At 48.3% G+C, this 17,794-nt stretch overlaps 1 protein-coding gene across 3 annotated transcripts in view; it reads right to left on the bottom strand.

Moving 5' to 3' along the window:
• Positions 1–12,393, bottom strand: part of PIK3R6 (phosphoinositide-3-kinase regulatory subunit 6) — a 51,034-nt gene extending 38,641 nt beyond the window's left edge. For all 3 annotated transcript variants that reach the window (XM_018064641.1, XM_018064640.1, XM_018064639.1), the window contains exons 1-2: positions 12,303–12,393; positions 2,345–2,448 (exon numbers count right to left, since the gene is read on the bottom strand). In XM_018064641.1, coding sequence (XP_017920130.1) covers positions 2,345–2,357 — 13 coding nt within the window. In that variant the 5' untranslated portion in view covers positions 2,358–2,448; positions 12,303–12,393. The remainder of the gene's footprint in view (positions 1–2,344; positions 2,449–12,302) is intronic.

Consider the following 17,794-nt stretch of genomic DNA (forward strand, 5'->3'; position numbering starts at 1 on the left):
TTGACGGGAGTAATACAGTTCTTGCTCCTCTTCCATCCTGTGCCTTACCTCCGCCTTCCCTGCATGTGGAATAAAGGCTCAGATGGTTCTAAAAAGGTTTGCAATCTTGCCCCTGTTCGCAGGAATGACAAAACAGCAATACCATTGGTGCCCTTGAAACACTGCTCTTTTGCCCTCAAAATAAACATCTTCATTTTCTGCAGCCCCTCTTCTTGACCCTAGGATGAGAGGACTCTGAGAACTGTAGAAAGGTGGAGCAATATAAAAAAACAACTGTAATTTGGGAAGTCAGCCAGGACAACTCTGTCCTAGTCATGATGAGAAAGCTCCTCTTTCGCGCTCCCAGACAAGCATCCTGGTTGGAGGATGTTTCTCTCACCCACTGAACTTTGGGAGGGTGGGGGCCATCTGTCGCATCTTTGAGAGTGGATGCTGGTGGTCCTGCCTGCCCAGTAGCCTTCTTTACTCACTGTAATCTCAGTGAGACTGGCCTTGGAGTGGCACAGAACCAAGCTGGCCAACAGGCTCTCCTTGCCCTCTGGGTGACCCTTGTGTGGATGATGGACTGGAGTGAAGAAAACCTCCCTTTTCCTGTTCTGCTGGCAGATCTACTCTGTTCCTTGTCTTTTCTGCTGCCTGGTGCTTCAGTTGTTCCTTCCATGCTCCGCTATATTTTTGAAAATTAAATGAACCATATGGGTTTCTATTGCTTGTATCCAAAGAAAGTTTACCGGTACACCTCTCTTCTCAAGGGCTTCCCTGGTGGCTCAGAAGGTAAAGCGTCTGCCTGCAATGCGGGAGGCAAGGTTCGATCCCTGGGTAGGGAAGATCCCCTGGAGAAGGCAATGGCAGTCCACTCCAGCACTCTTGCCTGGAAAGTCCCATGGACAGAGGAGCCTGATAGGCTACAGTCCATGGGGTCGCAAAGAGTTGGACACGACTGAGCGACTTCACTCACTCACTCACTCTCTTCTTAAAACACAGCATGGTGGGTCTTAACTGTAATTCAAGTGAGTGCAAAGTAAGTTGATTTTGAAATATTTAGGAGACTTTCACAGTGTTCCGCTACCCCTGTCCTCCCAGCCCAAATCCCAGCTGGTTAAAGAAAACCAGGAATACTGAGACACCAAGAGTCACTGGTGAGGCTTCTTCTCATTGGGCGATTCACTGGTTGAAGTTTCTTCTCATTGGGGGATTCACTGATTGAAGCTTCTTCTCATTGGGTGATTCACTGGTTGACGCTCTTCTCATTGGGGGAGTCATTATTTGACGCGTCTTCTGATTGGGTAAAGCTCTCTGAGGGTAAGCAGGGTGTGGAAAGGGATGCTTGTCTTGGGAATGATAACAAGCTGGTAGCTGTGCCTGCCTCGGCGTGTCCCTTACCATTCCCAGAGACAGGGATCTTCAATGACAGTAGAGTCTATGCCTGGTGGGGGGAGGAGTGGTTTCTTACTTGCTGGAAGAACATTAGTTGATATACATCTTGGAGGTAGGGTCATCTCTGCTTGTTATCCCAGGATGGTGCAGGGAGAAGAGTGTGGGTCTTGGAATTAGCCAGGCCTAGGTTCCAATCCTAGCTCTGCCACCAACCAGCTGGGTAGCTTCCAGCAAATTACCTAACTTCTCTGAGCCTGTTTCTCTTTCAGTAAAATGAGGACAATTGTACTGATATCCCTACTTCGCAGAATCCTTCTGATGTTTGCATGAGGCAGCCCACAGTGAAGTCATTCACAGCCTGGACGCTGGAGCTAGATTGCTGGGTTCAAATCCAATTGCTGTTGTTCAGTTGCTAAGTCATGTCCGACTCCTTGCAACTCCATGGACTGCAGCAAGGCTTCCCTGTCCTTTACTATCTCCCAGAGTTTGCTCAAACTCACGTTCACTGAGTCAGTGATGCCACTGTCTCAAATCCTGTTTGGACCACATACTATCTATGTGTCCTCTCTCACTTTCCTGTTCTGTGAAATGAAGGCAATAATGCTATCTGTCTTACGGGGTCTTTGTGAAGACTCAACAAGTTAATATTTGTCGGGTGCTTTTTCCACTACTTGATATATTGTAAGTGCCATGGAGATTTTTGTTAAATAAATGCAAGTATTTGGCAATACATATTGGCTTTCACTGTCATTACTCCCAAAGTCCAGCTGAGTGATCTGCTAGCAGCTGGGACTCATACAAGCGCATGGATGTCCATCTCTCAACAATGTTGTCACATTTGGGCAGCTGAGTGGGGATCTCCCAGCTGGGCTGGGTGGAGGGTGGCCTTGCCAGCCCTTGGGGCATTCTCACCTTCAAGAGGGGCCTCCCCTACCCTGCAGACCCCTCTCCCCCCAGCCATACTGACCTGAGCTCTCCATGGGAGCCTGGGGTATGTGTAAGAGGAGGATGTGGTTGTCTCAGGCAGCAGAATGGAAAGTAAATTGGTTGTTTTTCTGCAAAGAGGCGGTTCTGCAAAATAAGAGACAGTGTAAGTGGTGAGAAAGTGCAGAAAGTCTGTGTGTGGAATGGAGAGGAGACCAGGGGACCGAGGCTTCTCCTACATGGAAGGGGAGTCTAGATTTATTTAAGAAGTGCTTCTGTGATGCTTGCTACATGCCAGGCACTCTTCTAAAAATTTAAAAACTGTCAGCTCTTCACTCTCAGTGTTTTGTTTGTTTTTGGTCACACTGTTTGGCCTGTGAGACCTTAGTTCCCTGACCAGGGGTCAAACCCATGCCCCCACCAAGCCACCCCAGCAGTGGAAGTGCAGAGTCTTAACCATTAAACCTCCAGGGAAGTCCAAACTATTCACTCTTTAATATTAACCTTATGCTGTTGCTGTTCAGTGGCCAAGCCGTGTCCAGCTCTTTGCGACCCCATGGACCATGATGGCATACACGGCTTCCCTGTCCTTTCACTATCTCCTACAGTTTGCTCAAATTCATGTCCATTGAGTCGGTGATGCCATCCAACCATCCTCATCCTCTGTCACCCCCTTCTCCTTCTGCCCTCAATCTTTCCCAGTGTCAGGGTCTTTTCCAATGAGTCAGGTAGGTACTCTTTTCTCCCCATTCTACAAATGGGGAATTGAAGCACAGAGGTTAAATATTGATTCAAGGTCAGGTACTTAGTAAAAGAATGAGCACTTGAACTCAGACCATCTAGCTCGAGAGCTCAAGCCCTCTATCATGACCACAAGCTGCCCCACTGGGACCGCAGAGGGAGGGACTCCCAGAGTTAGCTTCCCAGAGCAATACACTCCCCAAGTGAGAAGCAGAGGAACTCTGAAAGGATCCAAGAGCTTGTTCTTAGAAGAAGAAGAAAAAAAAAAAACCTACACACATGGGACAGCTAATCAAGAGAGAAAAAAGAGACAATATTAGGAATGATAAACATCACATAGGACATTGATCTATACAAAGAAAGCCCTGAATCCTCGAAATCACACAGTTTTCTCTGAAAATAAAAATAACTCAAAAGGTTCTAGAAAACTCAGAGAAATTGCTTATATTGGTAACCAGTGAGGAAACAGAGAAAGCCCTCAAAGAAAGTGACATCTGGCTCAGATGGCTCCTCTGATAAGTTATCTCAAATATGCAGAGTAAAGCAAAAACTGTTCCAAAGCATAGAGAAAGAAGAAAAGATTCTCTGAAGAAGGCAGCCTACCCTTGATATGAAAATCTAATGAGGATAGTTTACAAAAATAGAGGAAACACTCTGCATCCACCAGGATAGCTATTTTAAAAAAATAAATACAACAGTTGGCAAGGGTGTGGAGAAATGAGAACTTGGGTTCATGGCTGGCTGGAAAGTAAAACGGAGCACCTGCTATGGAAAACAGTAAGGTGATTCCTCAGAAAGTTAAACAGAGATTCCCTGTATGGTTTACCAGGAATTCCACTCCTGGGTAAACACCCAAAAGAATTGCAAATAAGGACTAACAGACATTTGTACACCAATGTTCATAGCACCATTATTTAAAAATTGCCAAAAGGTGGAAAGAGTCCCAAGTGTTCACACAAAATGTGGTGTATGCAGAAAATTATGCAGCCTTAAAAGGAATGAAATTCTGATACGTGCTGCAACGTAGCATGAAACATCATGCTAAATGAAATAAGTGAGACACACAAGGACAAATATTATATGATTCCGCTTTCATGACGCATCTAAATAGGCAAATTCACAAAGACAAAATATAATGGAGGTGACCAGGGGCTGGGGGGAGGTAGGAATGGGGAGTCACTGTTTAATGGGCACAGAGTTTCTATTTGGGATGATGAAAAGCTTCTGAAAATAGATAGTAGTCATGATTGTACAATATTGTAAATGTACTTAATACCATGGAACTGTACACTTTAAGGTAGTTAAAACAGGTAAATTTCATGATATGTATAATTTTACCACAACAGAAGAAAAAATAGATCTGGCTCACTTATAAATACAGATGTAAAATTATAAGATAAATATCAAATAGTTTAATTCAAAGTATTAAAATTATAATGTACTCTGAATAATTCTAGTCTAATGATAATCAGCGATGTGAGAGTTGGACTATAAAGAAAGCTGAGCACTGAAGAGATGATGCTTTTGAACTGTGGTGTTGGAGAAGACTCTTGAGTCCCTTGGACTGCAAGGAGATCTAACCAGTCCATCCTAAAGGAAGTCAATCCTGAATATTCATTGGAAGGACTGATGCTGAAGCTGAAACTCCAATACTTTGGCCACCTGATGCGAAGAATTGACTCCTAAGAAAAGACCCTGATGCTGGGAAAGATTGAAAGCAGGAGAAGAAGGGGACGACAGAGGATGAGATGGTTTGATGGCATCATCAACTCTATGGACATGAGTTTGAGTAAGCTCTGGGAGTTGGTGATGGACAGGGAAGCCTGGCGTGCTGCAGTCCATGAGGTTGCAAAGAGCCGGACATTAGTGACTGAACTGAACTGAATGATAATCATCAAAATGAATGCAAAAATGTGCCAAACCATTGGCAGAGATTAGAAAAAAGAGTAACATCAACTATTGGGGAGGACATGAGAAATTTGTTCTGTCATATTCAGCTGGAAAGAATAGAAATTGGGGGACTTCCCTGGTGGTCTAGTGGTTGGGAATCTGCCTGCCAATGCAGGGGACATGAGTTTGATTCCTGGTCTGGGAAGAATCCACATGTCATGGGGCAACTAAGCGTGTGTGCCACAAGAGAAACAACTGCAATGAGAAGCCCATACACCACGATGAAGAGTAGCCCCCGCTCACCACAACTAGAGAAAACCCTCATGCAGCAATGAAGACCCAGCACAACAAAAAATAAATAAATAAATAAAAATTTGAAAAAAAGATAACCAACAAAGACCTGCTGTATAGCACAGGGAACCGAATTCAATATTATATTTTATTATTATACTATACATATGCACTGTAATGTATATGTATTATAATATATATTATTATAACTGTATAATAACATATAAGGGAAAATAATCTGAAAAAATAATAAATATATGCATATATTTATTCTTGAAAGTGAAAATGTTAGTCGCTTAGTCACGTCTGACTCTTTGCGACCCCATGGACTGTAGCCCACCAGAGTCCTCTGTCCATTGGATTCTCTAGGCAAGAATACTAGAGTGGGCAGCCATTCCCTTCCCCAGGGGATCTTTTCAGGACCCAGGGATTGAGTCCAGTTCTCCTGCATGGCAGGCGGATTCTTGACCATCTGAGCCACCAGGGAAGCACTATATATTTATTCATATACATATATACACACACACATAAACTGAATTGCTACGCTGCACACCTGAAACTTACATGACATTGTAAATCAGCTCTACTTGTAAAGCTGTGGATGATCTGGGTGGATTTTTAACATTTATGTATTTATTTGGTTGTGCTGCGTCTTTGCTGACACTCAGGCTTCCTCTAGTTGCGACAGGCAGTGACTACTCTTGGTTGTGGTGCTCCGGCTTCTCACTGAGGCGGCCTCTCTTGTGTAGCATGAGCTCTAGGGCTTGCGGGCTTCAGCACTTGCAGCATTGGGGCTCAATAGTTGTGGTTCACGGGCTTAGCTGCCCTGTGGCGTGTGGAATCTTCCCCTACCAGGGATCGAACCTGTGTCCCCTGCATTGGCAGGTGGATTCTTATCCACTGTACCACCAGAGAAACCCTGGGCTGATTTTTTTCTTGAAAGTGAAATTCTAAGAAGCTTCAACAGTCACTGTCACAAAGCCTGCTTATTCATTCTTCATTCACTCGCTCACTCATCAAACATTTATCCAGCATCCATATATATTTGTGTGGGACCTGGGGATTCTCTGCACCACCCCCTTGTTCCTCTGAGGGGACCTGTGTAATCTGTTTCCTGTCCTTTGGGCTGCTGACCACACCCGTGTGGGGCAGAGCCCTCGGGGTCAAGTCTGCATCAGACAGGAAATATGCAGAACCCAGGTCATTTCTTGGAACGCATCAACATTGCATTTGCTTCAGTTCAGGGTGATGTGAACTTCTCAGGAAATAAAGCTTGCCCTTTCAGGCACCTGGACATGCCTCTGAGGTGTTCTGGGTGAATGTCGTGGGAGCTGATTGCATGCACTAGGCTGTAACACGGTGAAGATTCCAGGGGCTGTTGGCAGCTAAAGGAAGCCTCCATCCCACACTGAATGGCTTCTTTTCTCTGGTGTGAATGCTGTTTCAGCAGTGGGCTTAGAACATCTATTTGGGCTGCTCCAAGGCCCAAGGATGCTCCTCCCTAGCTCCTGGCAGTAATTCTAGGGGCTGAGATCACTGAGTAAACCAAAGTGCACCTATGGAACACTATTCACAGGGCGGAAATTGTGAAAGGCCCTAGTGTTTAGAGATAAGTAAATGAGACACAGTTTCTTACCCTTAGGAGCTGGGGGTCTACCTGTCCGTGACTTCTTACTGACCGCAGTGTGACCCTACTCGTCACATTCTCAGTCCACAATTGGCACACTGACCGCATAACAAGCATGAGAACACATTTATTACCTCACAACAAGCATGAGAACACATTTATTTCACAGAGACCGAGGACAGTTATCAGTGAGTCATTAATAAATAGTAAGTGGCCTGTGCTAATTTCATCATTTCTGAGCATGCATCCCATGAAGGAGCCTATAGCTCAGCTGTACTAGTGAAGAATGATTGCCTCACTTTTTCTTATCTTATCCATGCCTCATCTCTTTAAATTATGCATCTATATGTCTGTTCATTTTGGGTCTTTGTTGCTGTGCACAGGCGTTTCTCTAGTTGCAATGAGCAGAGCCGTGCAATAGGGTTACATCCCAATAAGCTCATCGTTAGAGCTTCCCTGGTGGCGCAGATGTTAAAGACTCTGCCTGCCATGCAGGAGACCCAGGTTCGATTCCTAGGCCAGGACAATCCCCTGGAGAAGGGAAAGGCACCCCACTCCAGTATTCTCGCCTGAAAAATCCCATGGACAGAGGAGCCTGGGGAGCTTCAGTCCATGGGGTCGCAAAGGGTCAGACACGACTGAGCAACTAACACACACAAACCCACTGTAGGTTGAAAATATCTTATGTTGAATGCATTGAACACATCTACCCTTACAGGACATCACAGCTTGGCCCCGCCCACCTTAAACATGCGCAGAACTCTTCCATGAGCCTACAGTTGGGCAAAACCATCTAACACAAAGCCTATCTGCTAGTGAAGTGCTGAGAAACGGAATGCTTGTCTGGATGCAGAATGGTTGTGAGCGTGCTAGCTGTTGACCCCTGTGATCGTGCGGCTGGCTAGGAACTGCCCTGCCAGCAGCACGAGAGAGGATCATACCCGGTATGCTAGCTCAGGAAAAGATCAAAAACTGAAGCACTGTTTCGACTCAATGCACCTTGCCTTTCCACCAGTGTAAGGTCGAAAAACCTTAAGTCCAACCATCGTAAGCTGGGGACTGTCCACTTCCAGCCAGGCCCCAGTTCTAAGAGAGAAGAGTTCATTACAGATGTGCCTGACGTGAGCTGGGAGTTGGAGTTGCCCCGAGGTGCCATGTGAGTCATTCGATAAACATTTATGGTACACCTCTCTACTCCTCCGTAGCCCCTGACTGTATCGTGACTGTCAGGCACTCAGGTGAAGACAACACAGGGTCCCTGACTCCAAACCATTCTTAGGTGAGGGAGCGGAAGCCAGTCTGTTTGGCACGGTTGGCACGACAGACGGCACAGGTCACAGAGATGAGGCTGATGCTCAGAATCCTGGTAAAGAGATAGCCTTCCCGTGGGGAGGGGGGCCCGGATGGAGTGGTCAGGACACTGTGCTCACCCTCTGCGGGAGGGACTGGGCCGGGCTCCGTCTTGGACTGTGGCTCTTTTTATGCATCGCTGACCAAGCAAATGGCACATCCAAGCTCAGCTCGCAAGCCCCTGCCCTCTCCCTGCTCTCCCGGTCACAGCAAGAACATGACACCGTGGGACAGAAACACACCAGCCTTGGCCACCAATCCAGCTCCCGATCACAGCAAGAACATGACACTGTGGGACAGAAACACACCAGCCTCGGCCACCAATCCAGAAGATTCCCAGCAGTGGGTACCAAGAGCATGGGAAGTGGCCAAAGGGAAAATTCCAACGACCTGGGAGCATCCCCAAGGTCACACACCGTGGCCTCTCACTCCCCAACCCCAACTCCCAGCCTGAGCTACTCGCTCCTCGTCTCACTTGCTCTATATGACAGAGCCTTATCTGTCCTACAGATTCAAGTGAGAAGAACCAGGTCTTCCTCTGAAGATCAGATAAGTGGATGGATTCATTCATTCAGACAATGAGTATTTTTTGAGCCTCTCCTAAGTGTCAGATGCTACTCCAGGTCCTGGAGATGCGGTAGTAAGTTAAAAACAGACAAACACCTGCTCGCATAAAACTTGTACTACCTGTGGGTTTGTTGCGGGGGGTGGTGGGGTGGTTTAGTCACTAAGTCATGTCCCCATGCCTCTTGTGACTCCATGGATTGGGAACCTACCAGGCTGTTTTTTCTATGGGATTCTCTAGGCAAGAATACTGGAGTGGGCTGCCATCTCCTTCTCCAGAGGATCTGCCCGACTGAAGATTCAAACCTGGGTTTCCTGCACTGCAGGCGGCTGAACCACAGGGGAAGCCCTATGTGTGTGTGGGTGGGGGGGGGGTGGTGCAGACAAAAATGCCATCATTAAGTTGTGTATTAATTATACAGCTGAGAAGTGCTAAAGAAATATGGCTGAGAATAGGATCATGAGGTTCCAGTGATTGGGGTGCAGTATGAAAAGGTCTCCCCGAGGAGGTGACCTCTGAATAGAAGCCTGGAGGAGGAAGGGAGCAATCCAGGCAAAGTCTGCAGAAAACACAGTCCAAACGAAGGGAATGGCCAGCTAAGCACTGAGGAGGGGGTGCTGGAGGCACTTCAGGGGACAATGCAGCCGGGGAGCAGTCAGTAGGAGAACCCTGGCAGGCAATCCTCCATGGGTTTGTGCCCACCTCATGAGCGTTCGTTCCAGACCACTTCTTCAAGATCTGTATCACAGACAACCTTGGAACGGAGAGCCTGCCCTCCCCAGGGCCAAGAACAGATTTCTTGGCCACCAGTGGAATAGAGACAATGTTTCCTTCCAGGGCAGAAGTGGCAGGTTTGCTGGCAGCCCACCCTCCCAACCCTTTGAACACTAGGGGTTTCAAAGCTCCGGGCTCCTCAGCAGTGATGCACAGCACCCTCTTGGGGCCACCTCTTTGCTCTCCCAGGGGATTTGAGGGCAGGACGCTCATGATGCTTGTTTCACTGCGAGTGATACAGATCTGTGACTCTGGAGTCTCGTGTTTTCTGCCAGCGACCATAAAACTGGCAGACTAACTTGCTAGTGGTTGTTGTTGTTTAGTCCCTAAGTCGTGTCCAACTCTTTACAGCCCCTTGGACTGTAGACCACCAGGCTTCTCTGTCCACGGGATTTCCTGGCAAGAGTACTAGAGTGGGTTGCCATTTCCTTCTCCAGGGGATCTTCCGGACCCAGGGATTGAACCCGTTTCTCCTGCATTGGCAGGTGGATTCTTTACCGTTGAGCCACCCGGGAAGCCTCAATTTGTTAGTTATCAGCAGGGTAAATCTTAGACACTTACAGCTCTTGTCAAAGGGATGGGACCAGAGACAAAGAATGGATGGGTGTCTGAATGAATCGGGATTCAGAGGACATTCCTCCTTAAACACAGAACACTAGCAACGAACAGTCCTCAGGGAGGGTGCAAATGCACAGTTGTTCACTGCCTCGGGGGGTAACACAGGCCACAGAACCAGCCGCAGAACCAGAGGTGGCTCCATGACACACAGCAGCAAGAAGCGGATGGGACCCTATCTGCAGCAGCTGTTGCTCATTCATTCTGTGCAGGAGATTGTGGGAAAGGCTTCTTGGCCAGAGGAAGGGCTGCAGGCAGCAGGACTGAGAGGGTCTGAGATGGCCAGGCTCTGGGTCACTGTTTCGCCATGAAGTTTACAGCTGATGCCCTGCTTACCCTGGCCTCCCACCCCCGCTGCTGGTTCCTGGGCCAGACTATTTAGCCAGAAAAAGCCATCACCCAGCCCACCTATACCACCCCCTGGGAAGAAAGGCATGGAACTTCCCAGGAATGCACTTCTGCCCCCTCCTGTCCTCTGCCTGCTGCTCTAGCACAGAGAGGGGACCATCCCACCCTGGAGCCACTTCCCTCTCCTCCCACCCACGCTTCCTCCCGCCCCCAGGGTATCTGGCAGATGCCATCTCCAGGGCTTGGATTTTTTTCTCTCCATAGACACAGACTTGCCAGGCGACACACCCAGTTCTTCGATTTAAAGCATGTGATTAGCGGGGGTAGAAAGGCAGAGCTTGGGGTTCCGAGGGGACCCCGTCAACTCTCATCCCACGAGGCCCTGCTGGGCTTTCCAGATCCCTCAGGGCTTTATTTCCCAGTTGTCCCCGAGGACTGGGCAGGCCTGCTTCCTTTGTTGTGTCTGCCCCTGACTGCGAAGGAAACACCTGGATGTGAGAGAGCCAGTCTAGGAGGCAGGAGAGTATTGTTCCTGGGGGCAGGGAGCCTAGGAGGAAGGTGACGGGGCCTGGATGCAGACCAGGAAGGCCTGAGGACCAGGTGGCCACCAGTCAGCCTGGCATTCATGCCCACCCTGGGAGCCGAGGAGGTAACAGAGGGGAGCCACACAGTGTTAGGGCAGGTAGCATTGGGCGCTAGACTGCTGGGTACCAAATCTCTTTGTTGCTATGGCAACATGTGGCTTAGAGCCTTTGTGCCTCAGTTTCTCTATCTTTAAATAAGACTTAATAATAGCACCTGACTCATAGGGTTTCTGTGAGGACTCAAAATAATGATATTCAAAAGACACTTATTTACAGATAAATAAACAGGACAGGCCCCTACTGGTTGGTCCTCCCCAAACGCATGCATTAGCAGCCAAACCAAACCTCTAGCTGTTCTTTCCTGCCATCACACCACCTTCCTCCTCTGTGTTTGCAGTTTGCCCCCCTCAGCGAGATGCCTGCAGCCCCATCTCTGCACACCAGCCCTCTGTCTGCCTCAAGGCCCAGTTGACATTTTGAGCAGAACCTTCCCTGACCCCACCCCTGGGGGACTTTTTCCATTTGAGCCCACACCTCACTCTGCCAGGGGCCCTGGCACCTGTTACTGTCTGTGTTGGTCATGCACAGTTGGGTCTCAACCCCATGCCAGCTGGGCCTCTTCGTGTGTGTGTGTGTGTGTGTGTGTGTGTGTGTGTGTGTGTGTGCAGAGAGTAGCCAAGACCTGGGACAGACAGGGACAGATGGTGTCCCAGGAGGGACACAGATGGGGGCCCAGAAGATTCTCTCAGAGTCCTGCATCTTGCTTCCCCACTCTACAATCTTTGGCAAGTTGCTCCATCCGTCTAAGCCTCTGTCTCCCGATCAATAAATGGGCAGTATTAATACATATCCAGCCTTCCTCCAATCGCCTGTAGGAATCCAACAGGCTAATGAATGTACTCTGCAGCACCAGGGAGGAATAATTAGTCCTTCATTATGGGCATTTATTGGATCTGGAGAAGAAAGGAGAGGTCTTCTCACAGGGTCTTGCATCCTTTTTTCTTGTGAAAATGGGTTGAGTAATCTTAACCTGGCAGAGCGGTCCTAGTAGCCACCATACCTGGGTGACCTGTCTCAGAAATGCTGGGTGTGTGTTCATAAGGGCTAGGGATGTCTCGGCCCCCATGGGCTCCCCTTCCAACGTCCCTCCTCCGGGACCCTCCATCTGCTCCTCCCAGATCCCTCCCTGGAGACCCTGCCTCCAGCCAGCACCTACCTTGACTCAGCAGCAACTCAGCGGCCCACAGTCTTGCCCAGGGAGGCCACCAGTCCCGGACGATGGGTGTCTGCAGCTCTAGCCCTGCAGAGAAAAGCCCAGTGTCACAAGGCCTGGCTCTGTCCCCTCCTCTTCCTTCCCTTTCCCCATGGCCCTCGAAGCTCCTCCCAGAGCACATCCTGCTGTGAGGTCTCTTTCTAGAGAAGTGTCTGTGGTCAGCCACAGCCACTGGAGCTTTTTTTTTTTTGGCTGTGCTGTAAGGCATGCAGTATCTTAGTTCCCTGACCACAGATCGAACCCGCACCTCCTGCAGCGGAAGTGTGGAGTCTTAATCACTGGACTCCCAGGGAAGTTCCACTGACATTCTTCATTCTGATCAGGTGGGAGGTGGCACCTCCCGGGGCCCCCCTCTGGTGCTGGCTGGATGCAGGGAACTGAGGATTCTTTCTGGAGCTCCAGACACACCAAGCACCTCCCACTGCAGACACTCTGGCTAAATGCCCCCAAGCTTCTCCAGCTCAGTTGGTTACAAACCCAGTTCATCATTTCACCCTCAAAACCCACTTCTCTGCTGCTCATCTCAGAACCAGAAACCTGGGTGTCACTCAATGGCACCAAGTCTTATCACTGTCTCATGAATTGTTCCCCCCTTTTTCCCATCCCCATGGCAGTCATGAGATCATTATCGTCTTTCTCCTAAATTATTACGACCCGTTGCTGTCTACCTGCCTCCACCTCACAGCCGAAGGTCTCTTTCTTAGAGTGAAACATGAATCTGATCCTGTTACACCTTTGTTACAACCCCCAATAGCACCCTATTACTTTCAAGAGAACAGCGAAATTCCTTCACGTGATTTGCAAGGAATGATCTGGTCCTTCCTTGATCCCCACCCTCGGGCTTTGTCCTCTCGCTCTGACACCTCCAGAAGTCCTGAATGACTGTAGTTCCTTAAAGATCCAGGCCATCTCCCACCTCCAGGCCTTCATGTGGGCAGTGGGATTATCTCCCAACCCTTCTGCCTCACTCCTAACCATCCTTCCTTCAGAACAGAAGTGGGAAAAACAGGTCAGGGAGGAAGGAGGAGAAGTGGAGTGCTGTGGAAGCGGGAGCGAGGACAGTGTCAAGGACATGACAGTCTACGATGTCCAAGCCTGCAGAGAGGACATGGATGCAGAGCAGGAAAAAGTATCTGCTGACCTTGGTGATGAGGAGAGAGCAGTGCTGGGGAGCAGATCGCCTCCAAGGCAATGCGCTCGCTAGTTTGTCGTATTCTTTCTTCTTCTCACATTTGGAAGCCAAGCAATACTTAGGGGCCTCTCCAACACATTTCTAGACCTTTGGAAAAAAACTCAGAACTTCTGTGCTATCATCAGATTTGGCCTAATGGCTAAATGGCTCTGGAGAGAGGCAGATTGCTGACTGCATGACCGCCTGGTTTCAGCTGTGCCTGGAACCCTGAGGCCTAGAATCTTCTCTTAATTGTTCAACTATGTGATCTGATAAATGGCCCCTTCCTTTTCCGTTAAGATTGTTTGCATTTGGTTTCTGGTACGTGGGTTTCTCCTTTGCAACCAAAGGAGAAGTCATTGACCCTTCTCTGAAAGGGCTGAGTGGGTTGGTTCCATCTCTTCATTTTGGAGAAGAGGCCATTTGAAAAACAAACAAAAAAAGACCAGAAATTTAAACCATTTGCTCTATAGCTCAGCTTCCCTTTTATAGTTATTTCTTTTAAAAAAAATTTTTTTTTACTTGGCTGCAGAATCTAGTTCACTGACCAAGGATCAAACCTGGACTCCCTGCATTGAGAGCGAAGAGTCTTAGCCACTGGACCACCAGGAGACTCCCTTATAGCCACCTCTTTTCGGTCCCACTCATGTGAGTGGACTCCCAATTTTATCAAGCATCTTTGTATTCTTAGGTCACGTGTCTGCCTCATCCCTCTGCCCTCCCCCAGGAAGTTCTGAGAAAGAAGCAGCTAGGTCTTATTCATTATTCTATCCATCACAAGATAAGAGAATGTGGAGAGACAGTTGAGCTCAGTAAATAAAACAAATGGATAAGTGGATGAAGGAATGAAGGAGGGAATGAATGAGCGAAGTGAAAAAGTTTAGGACAAGATAAAGGGCCAAGAACGGAGCCCTCGGAGGTTCAGCACTCAGCAGCAGCTGGCAGTGTGGCCATCGCGGGCAGCGCCTTCTCATTATCAGCTCTGGCCTAACTGATCGGAAATCACAAGCTGATGTCAGCCTCCTGTGGCTGCTCCTCTCCTCTTATCATGGGCTGCTGTGTCTGCAACTACCCTGGGTGTGGCGGCCACCAAAGGGGCTGCTTGGTGACCGTGGACAGCCCCGGAGCTGTCCCCTGTGAGGATGAGCTGAGGCGCCCTCATTTTGAATTTATTGTCATTTATTTATTTTGGCCATGCCATGTGGTATGTGGAAATCTTAATTGCCCAACCAAAGATGGAACCTGTGCCCCCTGCAGTGGAAGTCGGATTCTTAACCACTGGACCAAGAGGGATGTCCCTTGCAGCCTTATTGTGAGGGCATGCAGCTGAGGGCCAGCCAGGGACAAAAAGAGAGTGAAAAGGAGGTGCAAGGATGAAGGACTGAGACCCCTAGATGCCCCCAGCTCACCATATGTACCATCGGCAAGGCAGGTGGCACGGCCTCTCTGGTTGATCCTAGTGGCTCCCTGTCACTCTAGGGTTTGTTTAATCTGGGCTTTTCAGGCCATCTGTTGCCAACTTTCCCATCTGCACCAGTCTCCCAGGAACAGCCCCCAGCAAAACTGTGGAGCCCTATACCAAGGTCACAGGACAAAAATCTCCACAATTAACCAAGCCTCATGGCAACTGTTGCCACAAGCCTCCTGATCTAAACCGGCCAATTCCCTGACTTCACAGGTAAAATATCTATCCTATAGCTTCCTGACCAATCTGGTGGCTTAGTGGTAAAGTATCCACCTGTAATGCAGGAGACGAGACGTGGAGACGCGAGTTCTGTCCCTGGGTCAGGAAGATCCCCTGCAGGAGGAAATGGCAACCCACTCCAGTATTCTTGCCTGGACAAGCCCATGGACACAGGAGCCTGGCGGGGTACAGTCCATGGGGTCACAAAGAGTAGGCACTCAGGCACGCGCATAGCATCCTCACCTAACGCCATCCTTTCAGTAGGAATTTTCTTCCTCTTGAGGCTATAAAATTGGCTACTGGCCTGCGAAAGGAGCCATCCCGCTGTTTTGACAGCATAAACTCTATTTTCTCCTTCTGCCTCATGTCTGGAAATTCTTTTCCAACCCATGCACAGACCACATGATCAGTCAGCATCAGAATCCAGAGAGCTAGGGTTCCCTGCACTTATTGCTCTGGCTTCTGGATCATCGGTGAGCTAAGGGCAGCAAAGGTGCTCTGGATGGTGGGTGCCCAAGATACAGAAGCTGAGGCTCACTGTCTGTGGCTCCTCCAGCCACAGCCATGATGGCTTCGCCCAGGGTCCTGTATCCCTCTGCATTCCTGGGTGTTGGAAGTCTGCTCACGAACTCACTTGGGGCTGCCAAGTTACTTAGCTTTCCTGCAGAGAATCCACCATGTCTGTTCCATCCTCATTCCTCTTTCCAAGCGCCTCTATTCAGAAAAATATTGACCTATTTTCCTGTCTATGACAGAGCAAATGAAACTTTTAATTTTTAAACAAATTAAAATCCTCTTGTAACTATGGCGGCAGGTAGATGAGCGCTGGGATCAGGACACTCTGGAACACCACAGTATGGGAGTCCAGTAAGAATTGTTAACATTTGCTTTGGGGACAGGAAACCCAGAGCCATCTGTGTGTTCCTCCAGCCCCACCTTCTGTGGGAACTGTCTCTGGGATCATTCAGTAGCTGAGGCAGAATCCATCATCTCATTGAGTTTTCTAAGGAATTCACTCACAGAAAATCCTAAAAGGCAATATAGATTTTCCTGAAGATTACATTGGGAGGACAGAAAAGAAGTCGATATTAATCATCTCTTAACAAGCTATCTAAAAATCTTCCATGAGAGACTTCCCTGGTGGTCCAGTGGCTAACACGCCATGCTCCCAGCGCAGGGGGCCCAGGTTTCATCCCTGGTCAGGGAACTAGCTCCCACATGCCACAACTAAGACTTGGCACAGCCAAATTAAAAACAAACAAGCCAAAAAAAAAAATCTAAACTTAAAAAAAAAAAACTTCAGTGAGTATTTCTTTTGTCCAGATGCCCTCTTCCAGGCCATGCTATGGAGCCAGTAGAGTTCTTTTCATCCTCTCTTTTCTCCCCAAGTGATCCCAACTCACTAACTCCTGGCTCCTTCCACCAAGAGTTTTTCACAAACACCTCAAAGTCCTCTTGAAGTGCCTTCAGAGCACCTCAACTCCATTCTAATCCTTGTCTCCCAGTTTTTATACCCCGAACTCATTAACAACAACCCCAAAATCAAATGGTTCTCTGGTTGGTAGGACCTATTCTTAGAAAGCTGAGAGAAGTAATAAACCAGAAGATAGCTGTTATAGAAATATGCAATCACTTTATGAGTTAGGACAATTATGGCAAACTTCACTTTAAAGGCTCATGCAGGGATTTCCCTGGTGGCCCAGTGGCTAAGACTTCATGTTCCCAGTGCAGGGGACACTGGTTCAATCCCTGGTCAGGCAACAGGGAGCTAAGATCCTGCATGCTGCACAGAGTGGCCAAAGTAAACACATAAAATAAAGAGATGTTATTGTGGAAAACAAAACTTTTTAGAAACAGGCTCACGTAACTGGCAAGTGGTGGGACTTGAACCAGGAAACATCTAGTCCCGGGAGTTCACTGAGGGCCCACAGAGAGGACCGCAGGCTGAGCCAGCCTGAAGCCTGTCCTGCGCTCCTGGCTCTTGACTCTACTCACGGGAGACTGAGGCATTGGCAAGGCTGCTCTCCTGGTGGGCATCTCTGCTTCTAGTGAATTCCCTCCGGCGCTCACACCGGTGGCCCAGGGAAGCAGGGGCAGCAGAACCTCAGGCTCTAAACCAGGGTTTCACAGGTGTGATTCCTGGACCAGCAGCATCAGAGGCATCTGTTAGTAACTTGTTAGTAACTTGAACTGTCTGGTGTGGGTGTGTAAAAGGAGGAACAGTACACGTATCAGGAATTTTCCAGACTTCACTTCCAACAGTGTTGTTTTGTGGGGTGTGTGAGAACCCAGACTTAGGGCTAATAGGGTGACAATTGTAGGAAGCAGATTTATGCTTTTATCTTTTTTTTTAATCTAGTGACTTATCCTTTCAGGCATTCTTATGTGGGAAGAGAAGGAATTTTTATTTTATTTATTTTTGGCCATGCATCTTGCGGAATCTTAGTTCTCTCATCAGAGATTAAGCCCGCGTCCCTGACATTGGAACTACAGAGTCTTAAACACTGGACTTTGGGAGAAATCCCAGAATTTTTGTTTTAAACACCATTAACTTAAAAAAAAATTTTAGTGTTTAAAAAA

The sequence above is a fragment of the Capra hircus genome, chromosome 19 (assembly GCF_001704415.2).
Source record: "Capra hircus breed San Clemente chromosome 19, ASM170441v1, whole genome shotgun sequence".
Classification (NCBI taxonomy): Eukaryota; Metazoa; Chordata; class Mammalia; order Artiodactyla; family Bovidae; genus Capra; species Capra hircus.